Below are 13,108 nucleotides of genomic sequence, written 5' to 3'. Positions count from 1 at the left end.
TGTTTGGATAGGTTTGTTCAATCGTGAGTTTTCTATTTTGTTTACAGAAGTAAGACTGCTACTCTGACGGACAGCAGAATCCGCACAATGAATGAAGTGGTGTCTGGAATGAGGATCATTAAGATGTACGCTTGGGAGAAGCCCTTCGCTGCTCTGGTCTCTGAGGTCAGAAGGTAAAAAAAATGATGATGATTATTATTATTAATTCTGAGTCTCAAGAAATGCAAACTTAACTTTGCTCTTTTTTCCAGAACATTATGCAATTAATTTTAAAATGTGCAGATCTGGTTTTGGAGCACATCCTGACCTTCATCAACTGTGATAGTTGATGAAGGGTGTTACTCAAAGCTCTGACTTTGAAAATGAACCAAGAAGAAAATGCTTATCTTACCAAACCACTGGCTTAATTAGACACATGTGTCTGGGGCGGGAGTAAGAATGTAAATAAAGGAAAAAGAGGCAGTTTTCTGAGAGAATGTTGTAGTGTACGGTAACAGGGGAGAAACCAGTCCAGCTTTTTCCAGTTTGGATACAATACTGATAGCTGGTACTGGTGCTGATTATTGCTGCTTTATTGCTAATCTGCATTCCTCAGTAAGAGAAGGAGCGTGAACATCATTCTTTTACTCTGGATGGCATTACCTTGGCCTCCAGTAACACTGTGAGGAACCTTGGAGTCACTTTTGACCAGGATATGTCCTTCAACTCGCATATTAAACAAATATGTAGGACTACTTTCTTTCATTTGTGCAACATTTAAAAAATGTTGCACAAATCTCTTATTTTCTTTTCTAAATGTACCTGTATATTGTTCACATGTTGAAACAAATTATCAATCAATCAATCAAACATCTCTAAAATTAGACGCATCCTGTCTTAGAGTGACGCTGAAAAACTAGTTCATTACTTCTAGGCTGGACAACAGTTTGGAGTCTGGGTGTTTATTATCTATGACAACACTGCATATAGATGCATTTTTCTGTTTTATCGCTAACATTTGAATGTTAGAAAGTAATGTATGTTTTTTTTTTTGTGAAGGGCTAAGGAATAAGTAACATTGGTCACATTTCATTGTTGGTGTTCTGTGTCTAGAAAGGAGATCTCCAAGATCATGAAGAGCTCCTACCTGCGAGGTCTCAACATGGCTTCATTTTTCTGCGCCAGCAAGCTCATTCTCTTTGTCACATTCGCCATCTATGTCCTCCTGGGAAATACCATCTCAGCCAGCCGTGTATTCGTGACGGTGTCTCTCTACAGTGCGGTGCGACTTACGGTGACGCTCTTCTTCCCTAGTGCTATTGAAAAGCTGTTTGAGAGCCGTGTCAGCGTCCGCAGGATTCAGGTACACTGCATTGGTGCTATTTTCCGACTTCACTGAAAGACTTCACTAAAAATCAGTCGAGTCAGCAGACCTTGTAACTAGGGCTGGGCGATATATCGAGTTTTTTAAAAAATATCGATATATTTTCATACGAGATATAAGATGTGACAATATCGTTTATATCGATATAGTCATGTTATGTTATAATTATACTTGTGGAGCCGCAGGTTTGCCTCTCTTTCGTCCACTTTTGTCTCTACGCAACGTAGAGCTGGGCGATATGAGATTTTTTCATATCACGATATGTTTTTTTCATTTCAGGCGATAACGATATCTATCACGATATAAGCCAAATAACTATATTTGTAAGATTTAAATGTGCCGTTGCTCACAAGTAAAATGTGAAATAATCAGCAGCTTGTTTTTATTTAAATATTTATTTCCCATAATAAGTTCAACAGGGTAGATGTACTTAAGGAACATGAGACTTTTTCAGATAAATAAAGGCAAATATTGCAAACTACACAAAAGGCAGCCGCTAAAGCGTTTAAGTTTCAAAATAGAACAAACGAAACAGACTAAATTGTCAATTCCACTTAGAAACAAAATATTAATTCTAAAAATAAATCTTAGTTTGTTTTACAGAAGAACAGACAAAACTGACTAACTTTTGTCAATATCAAATAAACTGAGAACTAAAAGGAAATTCTCAATCTCTCCTTGTTGTATAGCTGAGCTTTTCAAACACTTTTAACAGTTACTTTAGTCTGACAAAAGCCGAATGACGAATTAGCGCTTCCAGTCAGAGACTGAGGCTACGTCCACACGTACACGGGTATTTGTGAAAACGGAGATTTTCCGTTTTCGTTTTAAAAAATAATCCCGTCCACACATAAAGGCAGAAATGAAGGAAAACGCTGCTATGAACATGCCAAAGCAGCAGGTGGCGCTAGATTCCTAACCGTGCCGAAATGTTGGCCAATCAGAAGTCTAGAAGCCTCGGTGGGAAAAAGTAAACAAAGCTGGGGCATAGAAGCAGAACCGAGTCGTATGTGTGGAGGGACAGTAACTGTGTGTATATGTAAGCATTTAAACACTGCAGAGAGTAGAATTAACAGTATTGTAGAAATTCATTTCACCGAAACAATAACGTGGCGCACAGTGTGACGCATGCACCAGTTTATTGTATTTCCAGACTTGCTTTCGGCACAATTTACAATGAACGCTACTCTGTTTTTTGTCAGACTTGAAATAGCCGAAATACCTTCACCCTACGGAACTTCTATGGCTCTTCTGTTCGACAATCTCTCCGGCATTGGAACCATCATGTTTTCTCTTCGGTCACGCTCGGTTGATTTTTCTAGTCGGCACACTCATTTCCTCCATTACGCGCTGGCTCCATTACCCGCTGGCTGCTTCCCAAACAAACACACGTGCGGCTTGGCACTTGTGCTGTACGTAACAAGTCACGCGACGTGACGCTGCGGCTGTGATTGGTTCGGCTCTGCGCTACTTAATTTGGATTGGCTGACCTTTTTTTTTTTTTTTTTTTTTTTTTTTGAGGACAAGAGCAGCGAGGTCTATCGGGATAGCTTAATTTCTCTATCGAGTAAAAGTTATATCGCGATACATATCGTTATCGTTCTATCGCCCAGCTCTAACGCAACGTTACTCGGCCTCGCCTCTCCTTCACTGAACACAACTCCCCCTCCCCCATAGCTTCACCTGCAGGCAATGACAAGATGAAAGCGGAAAATCTAGTTAGCGAGTTACCGCGGATCGCCCCGTGTGTGGGGCTGGACGGTGTCAACGTGTTAGCGAGCTAACCGCGCTAACGAGCTAATCTGTCAAATGTTTTCATATGACTTTGCTAAGCTACGGAGCTGCACCGCTTGATGGATTGTCGGAGGATTACGGCTACCGAGGAGGAGCCTCGCGGAGTGATACGTACCGTGTGTGTATAAGGACCACAAATGGCACCTGTTCAGAGACGTGGTGCAGCTGTGAAATCTGTCTTTGTTATTATGCTCAGCGTCTATTAGTTTACATTTTGACTGCACAATTGTGAGCTTTTTGTTATGCACAAAAACAACATTGTTTTCTTTTATTTATGGACCATGATTATTTAATAAATGCTGATAATTTATTTTTGAGTAATTTCTTCATGTACATCTACGCTGTATGTAAATAAAAGTGCCTGTGTGACATCTGGGACACAGTGTGACTAGAACTCTCTTTTTGTTCTTAACTTAAAACTTAAAACTTTAAAAAAAATATCGAGATATATATATCGCCATCCAGCTAAAAAATATCGAGATATGAATTTTGGGTCATATCGCCCAGCCCTACTTGTAACAGTAAGGTCTGTTGACTTGTTGGAGACGTGCCCAGTACAGTTTCAGTGCAGGTTTAGAATCAGAATACTTTATTGATCCCTAGGGGAAATTATTTTTTGTTACAGTGCTCCATTATAAACAAACATTAACAAAGACAGACAATACACTAACTAAGAATAGCACAATATATACAGGCATATATATACATAAAAGTCACTTATTAATAAATAGCTGAAAAAGAGCATGTGCAAGAAGGGTGTAGCTGTTGCAGTAAACAGTGTGTTAAGTGGATGAGGTGTACAGGGAGATGGCCACAGGCAGGAATGATTTCCTGTGTCATTCAGTGGTGCTTTTTGGTAATCTCAGTCTCTCACTGAACGTGCTCGTGTGTTTAAAGTCATTGTCTCTCGCCATGCAGCTTTTGAACAGTTAAAGCCAGCAGAATGTAGCAGTGCTTCTGAAAGTCTGGTTCTGCTTTCAATGAACAGACTCATAAAAGCAGATAAAGGCTTTAGTATTTGCTCATTACATTACTCCTTTAATGTTCAGTCCGGGACTGCTGTTCTCACACAGCATCATCTCAATGGTTCATCTGTGTAAAACAAAGTTCTTCCTCATTTGAAATTTTCTGCCCCTAAACTCGAGTTCAGATTTAAATGGAATTTTCATTGGCATCACTGTCAGTTGTATAATATTACAAATAATTTACCAGATCACTGTAGTAAAAGGCTACTCTTTAAACATGTGGCACCTTGGTGCTGTTGTGTAACACTGCATTGGGAAATGATCATGGGAGCGATTTGACTGTCATGGCTGTGTTAGATCTCATCACTATTGCACTTCTCTCTTTCTGTGGTAAAGGAGTTCTTGACACTGGATGAGATCAGGAAAAACACAGTTGCTCTGCCGCAGGATGAGAAGGATGCTGCTGTGGAGATTCAGGATCTGACTTGCTACTGGGACAAGGTTGGATACATGTCACTTGCTGCTCTAACCAATCAGAAGACCTCAATTTAACTGAGTGCACACTTGCCCTTTGGCTACACTTTGTTTTGTTCATAGTAACTCTAAACAGCAGACTTTTAAAAAGTTTTTTCTGATGTAAGATTTTTATTCTCTTTGCAGAGTTTGGATGCTGTATCTCTCCAGAGCATCTCACTCACACTCAGCTCGAATCAGCTGTTGGCTGTAATTGGACCGGTGGGAGCTGGAAAGGTAAGACATCTACTCGTGTTGCTGTGTAATCTATTTTCTTTGTCTTACTCATGCCATACGTGCTGTTATATAAAGCACTTTGAGTACTCAAAGTAGAAAAACGCTATATAAAAACCAGTCCATTTACCGCATCTGTGCTTTACCTTCTACCATCACTATCAGTCATCCCTGCTGAGCTCCATCCTGGGCGAACTTCCAGCTGAAAAAGGGGTGCTGAGAGTCAAAGGACAGTTGACCTACGCAGCCCAGCAGCCATGGGTCTTCCCTGGAACAATTCGCAGCAACATCCTTTTTGGAAAAGAGCTGAACCCCCAGAAGTACGAGAGAGTCATCAGAGCCTGTGCTCTAAAGAGGGTGAGAGATTTGCATTTGCAGTTCACAAAGTACTCAATCATTGTTATGTGCATGATTGAGCCTTTAGAAACAGAGAAAAGGGTGATGAATAACTCCAAAGTTGCACTAGATCTTGTTTTGTTGTTTTGTTTTTTTTCAGTGAAATCAGGTCCCGAAGCAACTACACTTTCCTCTGTTTGAGGAGTCTAATACTAATTCAATGTGAAAACACATTTGATGACTTTACTTTGTCAAAAGCAGCGTTGGTATGCATCACCTGTGCCAGCGTGTGTCACGCCCTTTCTCTTGCACCGACTCTGTTCCTGTGTGGTGCTGCTAGTACGTTCCCTCTTCATTGTCAGGAGCAGAGATGGGCAGTAACATGTTACTGTAATCAGATTACCTTTTTCAAGTAACGAGTAATGTAACGGATTACTATTGCAAAACCGGTAATTAGATTACCGTTGTTTAAATATTAAACAAATTTCTTCCAGTCAGAGAATGTTGCATATAATTAAATTTTTGCTTGATGCATAAAGTTAAAAGATTAAAACTAATAAAACAAGTTTAAAAAAGATACTTTTCCATTTGATTACATTTTGTATGATGGATTATGCAGAAAAAGTAGAATTGGGCTGAAAGATCTATCGCTTTATCAGGTTTTTTTCAGGTTGAAAATCGTGTTTTTAAAAATTAACTAAGTACCTAAGTAATTAATTACTTTTGAAAATAAGTAATCGGTAAAGTAACGGGATTACCTTTTTGGGGAAGTAATCAGTAATTAGTTACTGATTACTTTTTTCAAGTAACTTGACCAACACTGGTCAGGGGTATGAAAATACTTTGGTGTCATGTTTGTTGGAAAGGGAGGATTTGTGTTTCAGGATTAGTGAAACTTCACCCAGTCTGTTGATCACGAAGGTCTCAATAAATGAGATGGGACCTGTGTTTGTTTGACTCTGTGATACTGCAGAATAATGAGACAGGAAAAGTTTTCTAAGCTTTATTAGACAGATGACTTCCTGTGTCAGCAGCAGCGTTTTTCTTAATGTTCCTTAAAAGAAACCAGCTGCTGTCACCTTTATGTGAGTCTTAACAGGCTGCTTTTGGCTGTATAACAATATGGTTTCAGGGTTTACTGGGGTTGAAAAGCAAGATTTAGCTGCAGGTTGATCACATAAATTCACTCGATCTGCTGTGTTATAACAACTTCCTTGGCAGAGGTAATATTTTTGGTAGTGTTTACGGACAGAGTGACGCACATGCTAACACATAGTTCAAAGTTTTGAGTGAATACTGAGTGGGGTCATCTTTTTCATGTGCAGGCTATATCCTCACAGTTAAACTGGGCTTGATTGGAGTCAGTTTGGCAATAGCACTCTGATGGCAGAATGTTGTCGTCTCTCTGCAGTCAGTCAGAAAATTTGCCTACTGTTAAGTGAGCTGGGACTTCTTGTTCCTAGTAATCCTAGAGTATTTTCCTTCCATCCAGGATCTTCTCATTATCCAGATAAAATATGGTGTCAGTGTATCACCAAACCCAAGGTCACCAATCTGCTGAGAAAGATGGCAACATAGATTTTTGGATGAGTGAGTGTGTAGACTGTAGACAGTCTAGAAACAAGCTGACTTGGTTCTGTTCATAAAGCTACTGAAAATAATGAGCCATAGATGGCAGCACTACTTTTTCTTACTATATGCTAATTGTAAGTGAATGGTACCGAGTGACTCGACTGCAGAGGTCTGAGTGCAGAGAGGATTGAGAGTCCAACTTTCGTCCTGTTGTATTCGTCTCAGCATTTCTCATCTTTGTTTTTATGATCACTTATTGCTTACTTTTATGTAGTTTTACAACAAGATTTGCATGTCTGCACTTTTGCAAATGACTGATATAACGGCTGCACTGCAGTGAGCCCTTGTTAATCTGCCTGCAGCAGAGGTTTCACATGCTGTGCTCAGTAGATGAGTTACTTGTGAGTCATGGTACTGTGCGCAATAAACAAAGTAAAACAAAAACAAATTCTGCTCTGACAAGAGCATCTTATCTAATCTGTGACTTGTAAAGGGCTAGAAATGATTTGATAGTCTCATGAATAGCTTTGTCATCAAGATGCTCAGTCACTCAATGTTCTGACTTAGTCATTGTGAAAGGTTAGGTATTTTACATTAGCGGGGTTACTGTTTAAACTGTTTGCTTTGTTTTCTTCTCATTTATACACACACTTGTACATTTGTATAAAACAAACGGGGCTAGTGTCGCTGTGTCATTCATCTTTGCACAAAGGTTGGGTGGCATTTTTATCATGGAGTCAGCATATTATTGAATATCAAAAGGAATATTAATAATAATATTAAGGGTTTTTTTGTTTTTCAAATTGCAGTTGTGCCTTTGTGCTGGTAATTGTTGTACTCTGCAGCAACAACAAAGCCATAATAAGACAGGGCTGTCTTATTATGAAACTCCAGGCCTCAAGGGCCGGTGTCCTGCAGGTTTTAGATATCACCCTGGGTCTACACACCTGAATCGAACAACTAGTTCATTACCAGGCCTCTGGATAACTTCAAGACATGTTGAGGAGGTAATTTAGTCATTGAAATTAGCTGTGTTGGATCAAGTAAACATCTAAAACCTGCAGGACACCGGCCCTCGAGGCCTGGAGTTGGACACCCCTGCAATAATACATGCTCTTCTTCCCATGGTACTGTATAGTGCAGTAATAAAACTCTGCTGCCCATACATCCAGGATCTGGAGCTACTCCCAGATGGAGACCAGACACTGATTGGGGACAGAGGAGCTACACTCAGCGGAGGACAGAAAGCGCGTGTCAACCTGGCCAGGTAGTTTGACAGAGAACCAGACTGCTTTATTGTGTTCACCCAGATATTCATGACTGCTGTTAGGTTGCACATTAGTTTTTGTTTTGCTAGTAGCAGTAAATGATACACATGAAATGTCAGCATAGATTTCCCTTTAGGCAGAAAAACTTTAAAGGAACAGGAATGGACAGGTTTTAAAGGAAGGTGCAGCAGACTGTTTCCTGGCAACACCTAAGATGGTATTGACACAGTAAATGCATGCACGAATGGATCGCGTTCTTTTAGTCGTCTTGAATTAAAGCACTCCGTGAGCCAAAAGTAATGATAATCAAAAAACAACAGAAGACCTTCTCACTTTTAGATGACGGTAAAAAGACATCTCATTGTTGCTATGAAGCCTGATGCTGCAGCTACTGTAAAAAAGGGATTCGTGCTTTTGATTTCAGGGCTGTGTATCAGGATGCAGACATCTATATTCTGGATGACCCACTCAGTGCTGTGGATGCAGAGGTGGGGCGGCACCTCTTTGAACAGTGAGTGACTCAGTTAAAATCATTTCAGCATTTATGACTCAATCTGTCTGCAAAGAATGTGTGGTTGTTTTTGATGCACACATTTACAATAATGTGCAAAAGTCTTGCACAAGACTGGACAAGACTGGATATTTAGCTTCCATGGAGCCAGACTAAAGAGTAGTTCTGCAGGCTTTCTGGACGTTTTCTAAGTTTTCTTTGAGTGTTCTTTTGTGTCTACACATGATTATTTGGCAAAGAACAAAAAAACTTCAGGCAACCCTTGCTTTAAGAAGTGGCTTGGAATGGCTATATTGTTTGATCAAAATTCTGCAAAACAGGTTTCTGTCCTTGCTATTCATCCTTCTGTTAGCAGTCACATCACAGGTCAGGGGTGGGGTTAAGCCCCTTACTGGAAGAATACATCAAAGCTGGAAATCGTTCAGTGTCTCCTCCCCAGCAGGAGAAAGTTTCTATTCTTGTGCATGATGTAACACATGCACTTGTGTTTTTGGCTTTTGGCAGAAGTTTTAACCTGAGCGATGGATGTTTAGCAGTGCACCATTGTTTAATGTTGTTTTTATAGCTTTAGCACTGGACACAGTGCTTTGAAACAAAAATACATCAGAAGTGAAAACTGACAAAAGCTTTGCATGTGTTGGGCTAAGCCAGGAAGGGGTGCGGGACTACCAGTGTCAGGCAGACAATTGAACTTGACCCCAAACTTCCTGTTACACTCTTCCTCTTAGATAACATACAAACTTTTTAACTGTACTAAGGAAGGAGAAAATCCTTTGACAGTGTTTGACGTTTTTATGTGAAACTGAAACAAACTGGAATGAGAGGAAATGTTTTTCTTGTATCAGATGCATCTGTGGCTTGCTGAAGAACAAGCTTCGCATCCTGGTCACCCATCAGCTTCAGTACCTGAAGGCAGCTGACCAGATTGTTGTCCTGAAAGAGGTTAGTGCAGATGAAATCATCCCTGTGTACCAAACTTGTATCTGAGCACTGTGTTTACCTTCAGCTATTACATTTCAGCGCAAAAGACATGCTGTGGAATAGAGCCAGAGATTAGTAACAAGTGTGATTCGGTGCAAAGAGGTCTATTAACACATAGTGAGTGAGAAAGGTGACTAAAGAGAAATACTTAATGCATCATGGGAATCCTTAAGCAACCTATGTCTATTGCAGCATAACTAAGGGAGGATTCAGCGTCACCTGGTCCAGCCCTAACTATATGCTTTAGCAAAAAGGAAAGTTTTAAGCCTAATCTTAAAAGTAGAGATAGTGTCTGTCTCCCGAATCCAAACTGGAAGCTGGTTCCACAGAAGAGGGGCCTGAAAACTGAAGGCTCTGCCTCCCATTCTACTTTTAAATACTCTAGGAACAACAAGTAGGCCTGCAGTGTGACAGTGAAGTGCTCTAATGGGGTGATACTACAAGGTCATTAAGATAAGATGGGGCCTTGTATGTGAGGAGCAGTATTTTGAATTCAATTCTGGATAAAAGATTATTTCAGATTAATAAAAGGATTCATCTGAAATAATCACTATACTGCAAACACTGTGGATCAGCCTTGAATAGTCTTATAGAAGATTGCTCTGAACTTTTGTTTCTGAGTGTTCTCTGGCACCACCTTCAGGTCAGTTATCAGCTTTGCACACAAGATATTAGATCAGGGGTGTCAAACTCATTTTAGTTCAGGGGCCACATGGAGAAAAGTCTATTCTCAAGTGGGCCGTACTGGTAAAATCATTGTGTGTATATATAACTTAAAAACAACAACTTCAGATTGTTTTCTTTGTTTTAATACGATCAACATAAAAATAAAGCTAGAGCCTGTGGACCGTATGTTCAAAATAGTACAGGCACAACATAGCTATTAATCATAAAACATCTCAAGTTATTTGAAAATTCTGAGGACAAAGAACACACAAACACACAGTGCCTCAGTGATTCACAGAACTGATTCACAGATCACAGAACTATATCAGGGTGTCACTTCGCAGGCAGCAACGTAGATAAAAATAATGAAATCCTGTTCCCCAAACAAGTACAAGAACCACAGAATAGGTTAAATATATAAATCAAATATAATCAATTAGAAACAGTCTCACATCAACATAAAAATATATAAACATAAAGCTGGAGCCTGAGGACAGTGTGTCCAAAAGCACAATATAGCTATTAATTACAAAACACCTCAAGTTATTTGAAAATTCTGAGGACAAAGAACACAGTGATTCACAGAAGTAAATCACAGATCACAGAAATACATCAGGGTGTCTCATGCAGCACTTTCAGTGGGGTTACATAGTTTATTTGACTTCTGATACCTGGCATCTTTTTGCTTTCACCAACTCATCAATATCAGGCTTCACATCCTGAGTGGCAGCTAACTTTAGGATGTGATTCAAGTGCCTGTGCGTGAGCCTTGAGCGCAGTTTTGTTTTATTTACGCTCATTACAGAGAAAACTTGCTCACAAAGATACGTGGTTCCGAACATGCACAACAGTTTTGCAGCGAGGGCTGTCAAGTTGGGGTAACCTGGCAAGAGATTCTGATAGAATGTGTTCAAGCCAACTGCGGCAAATTTGCCCTTCAAATCCGAGTCACACTGCAAGTCTATTATTTCAAGTTGGATCCTGACGGGCAGATCAAAGGGATTCACGGTGAACGGCGAGGAAAAAAACTTTGAAGTCGTTCTCCAGTTCACCAAAAATCTGAAATCGTTGCTCAAACTCTAGTAACAGTCCCGTTATTTTATCTTTAAACCGCTTCATATCTGCCACATCTGTTCCGTTATTTGAGGTTAAGGATGTTATTTGACTGGAGGCATAACTCACAGACACACGAGACGCGCCATTACTCCAATGAGTGTCCTTTATTATTTTTCATCCCCCCCCACAACAACAACCCAGCAGAAACGTTCCTACCACTTAACATTTACCTGATACTACATCCCCCCCTACTAAATAGGATGTGATGCTGGAATATAACCAAGAAAACAGATTAGACCCGCACGCTTTAAAGTATACTATTACTATGTCCTTGTGCTTTATCTGGTAACAGCTTGTTTACTGAACTCGCTTGGTTTCAAACCAGACTACTCAGGATGTCCAAAAATAAACTCTCAAAGTATACAACTCTGAACACTAAGCATAAGTGCACATTTCTGAACTATTCGGTGCAGCTACAAACAACATGTTTAAACAGTGCAACCATTTGCTTTATTTCTCATTGTCTCTATGAGGGATGGGGTAGACTACCCAGCCCTCAGCCTGAGTGTGGGGATTATTCTGCCCCATTGCTCACTCAGTTCCAAGCCCTATGAGCAAACATAGTCTTTTAGGTATGCTGGAGGCCTCCTAGACCTGGGTTGGATTTGGCTCCCAGCTTCAGGAGTCTGCTGGCTGGCCTCCTGTGAGATAGTGTCTGGAACCGACACAATCTGTGCAGCTGGAACAGAGTTCTCAGGTGAAGCCTCTGGTGGATCGCCAGAAATCTCCGGTGCCCCAGGTGTCCATGTAAGATGATAACGGTTTCTTCTCAGCGTGCCCTTTGCTGTCTCGATGATGTAGGACCTCGGTGAGCCTGCCATGGACACGACTGTCCCTCTAGTATCCATGTCTGAGAACCACACTTTGTCTCCAGGATTGAGCTGTAGCATATCATGTGCTCTGTGTCTGCGGTTGTAGTTTTGTCTTTGTTTTTGTCTGTACGATTGTTCTATAGCTTTGAGCTTGTCTGTGTCCGTACCTCTTGGATTTAGCTGTGATGGGATGACAGGAATAGTTGTCCTTATCCTTCTACCCATGAGAAGCTTCGTTGGGCTGTAGCCATTTGCCAATGGAGTGGCCCGGTATGCCATAAGGGCGAGATAGGGATCGCCAGACTTTTTAAGAAGACTTTTGATGGTCCTGACTGCCCTCTCGGCCTCCCCATTGCTCTGAGGGAAGTGGGGACTGGATGTCTCATGGCTAAAACCCCATTCTTGTGCAAATCCTTTGAAGGAATCAGGCGAAAACTGAGGTCCATTATCAGAGCGAACCCGCTCTGGTATGCCATGACGTGCAAAGATTGATTTACAGTGCTCGATCACTGCCTCTGATGTTGTAGATGTCAGTTTGGCAACTTCGAAGAATCTGGAAAAGTAATCCACAATGACCAGGTACTGTTTATTCTCAATCTGGAACGGATCAGTTCCAACCATGGCCCACGGTCTTTGTGGGAACTCGGTAGGTAGCATGGTTTCTTTGTGGTTAGTCCGCTCACGGCAGCAAGTGTCACAGGTCCCAATCACTTTTATCAGCTCACTGCTCAGGCCTGGCCACCAAACAGATTGTTTAGCTCTCTCTCTGCATTTCGTTATTCCTAGGTGTCCCTCATGTAGTTTAGACAGAATGTCTGCTCTGAGTGATGTGGGAATCACTATTCTGCTCTGATAAAGAAGCAAACCATTGTGGACTGTGAGGTCACCTGAAAACGGCAGATAAGGCTGGAAAACCCTTTCGATGGAGTACTTATCTGGCCATCCTTCCACACAGAACTTCTTCAGCTGGCTTAGAA

At 40.9% G+C, this 13,108-nt stretch overlaps 1 protein-coding gene across 1 annotated transcript in view; it reads left to right on the top strand.

The window, feature by feature from the left end:
- Positions 1-13,108, top strand: part of abcc4 (ATP binding cassette subfamily C member 4 (PEL blood group)) — a 53,372-nt gene that overhangs the window by 21,878 nt on the left and 18,386 nt on the right. The window contains exons 7-14 of the mRNA XM_080877149.1: positions 48-173; positions 1,093-1,342; positions 4,519-4,623; positions 4,783-4,872; positions 5,035-5,226; positions 7,950-8,044; positions 8,470-8,556; positions 9,402-9,498. Of these exons, the coding sequence (XP_080733275.1) occupies positions 48-173; positions 1,093-1,342; positions 4,519-4,623; positions 4,783-4,872; positions 5,035-5,226; positions 7,950-8,044; positions 8,470-8,556; positions 9,402-9,498 (1,042 nt within the window). The remainder of the gene's footprint in view (positions 1-47; positions 174-1,092; positions 1,343-4,518; positions 4,624-4,782; positions 4,873-5,034; positions 5,227-7,949; positions 8,045-8,469; positions 8,557-9,401; positions 9,499-13,108) is intronic.

The sequence above is a fragment of the Rhamphochromis sp. 'chilingali' genome (genome assembly GCF_963969265.1).
Source record: "Rhamphochromis sp. 'chilingali' genome assembly, chromosome: 3".
Lineage (NCBI taxonomy): Eukaryota > Metazoa > Chordata > Actinopteri > Cichliformes > Cichlidae > Rhamphochromis > Rhamphochromis sp. 'chilingali'.
The sequence above is the reverse complement of the archived record's forward strand: the minus strand, read 5'-3'. Positions and strand labels throughout refer to the sequence as shown.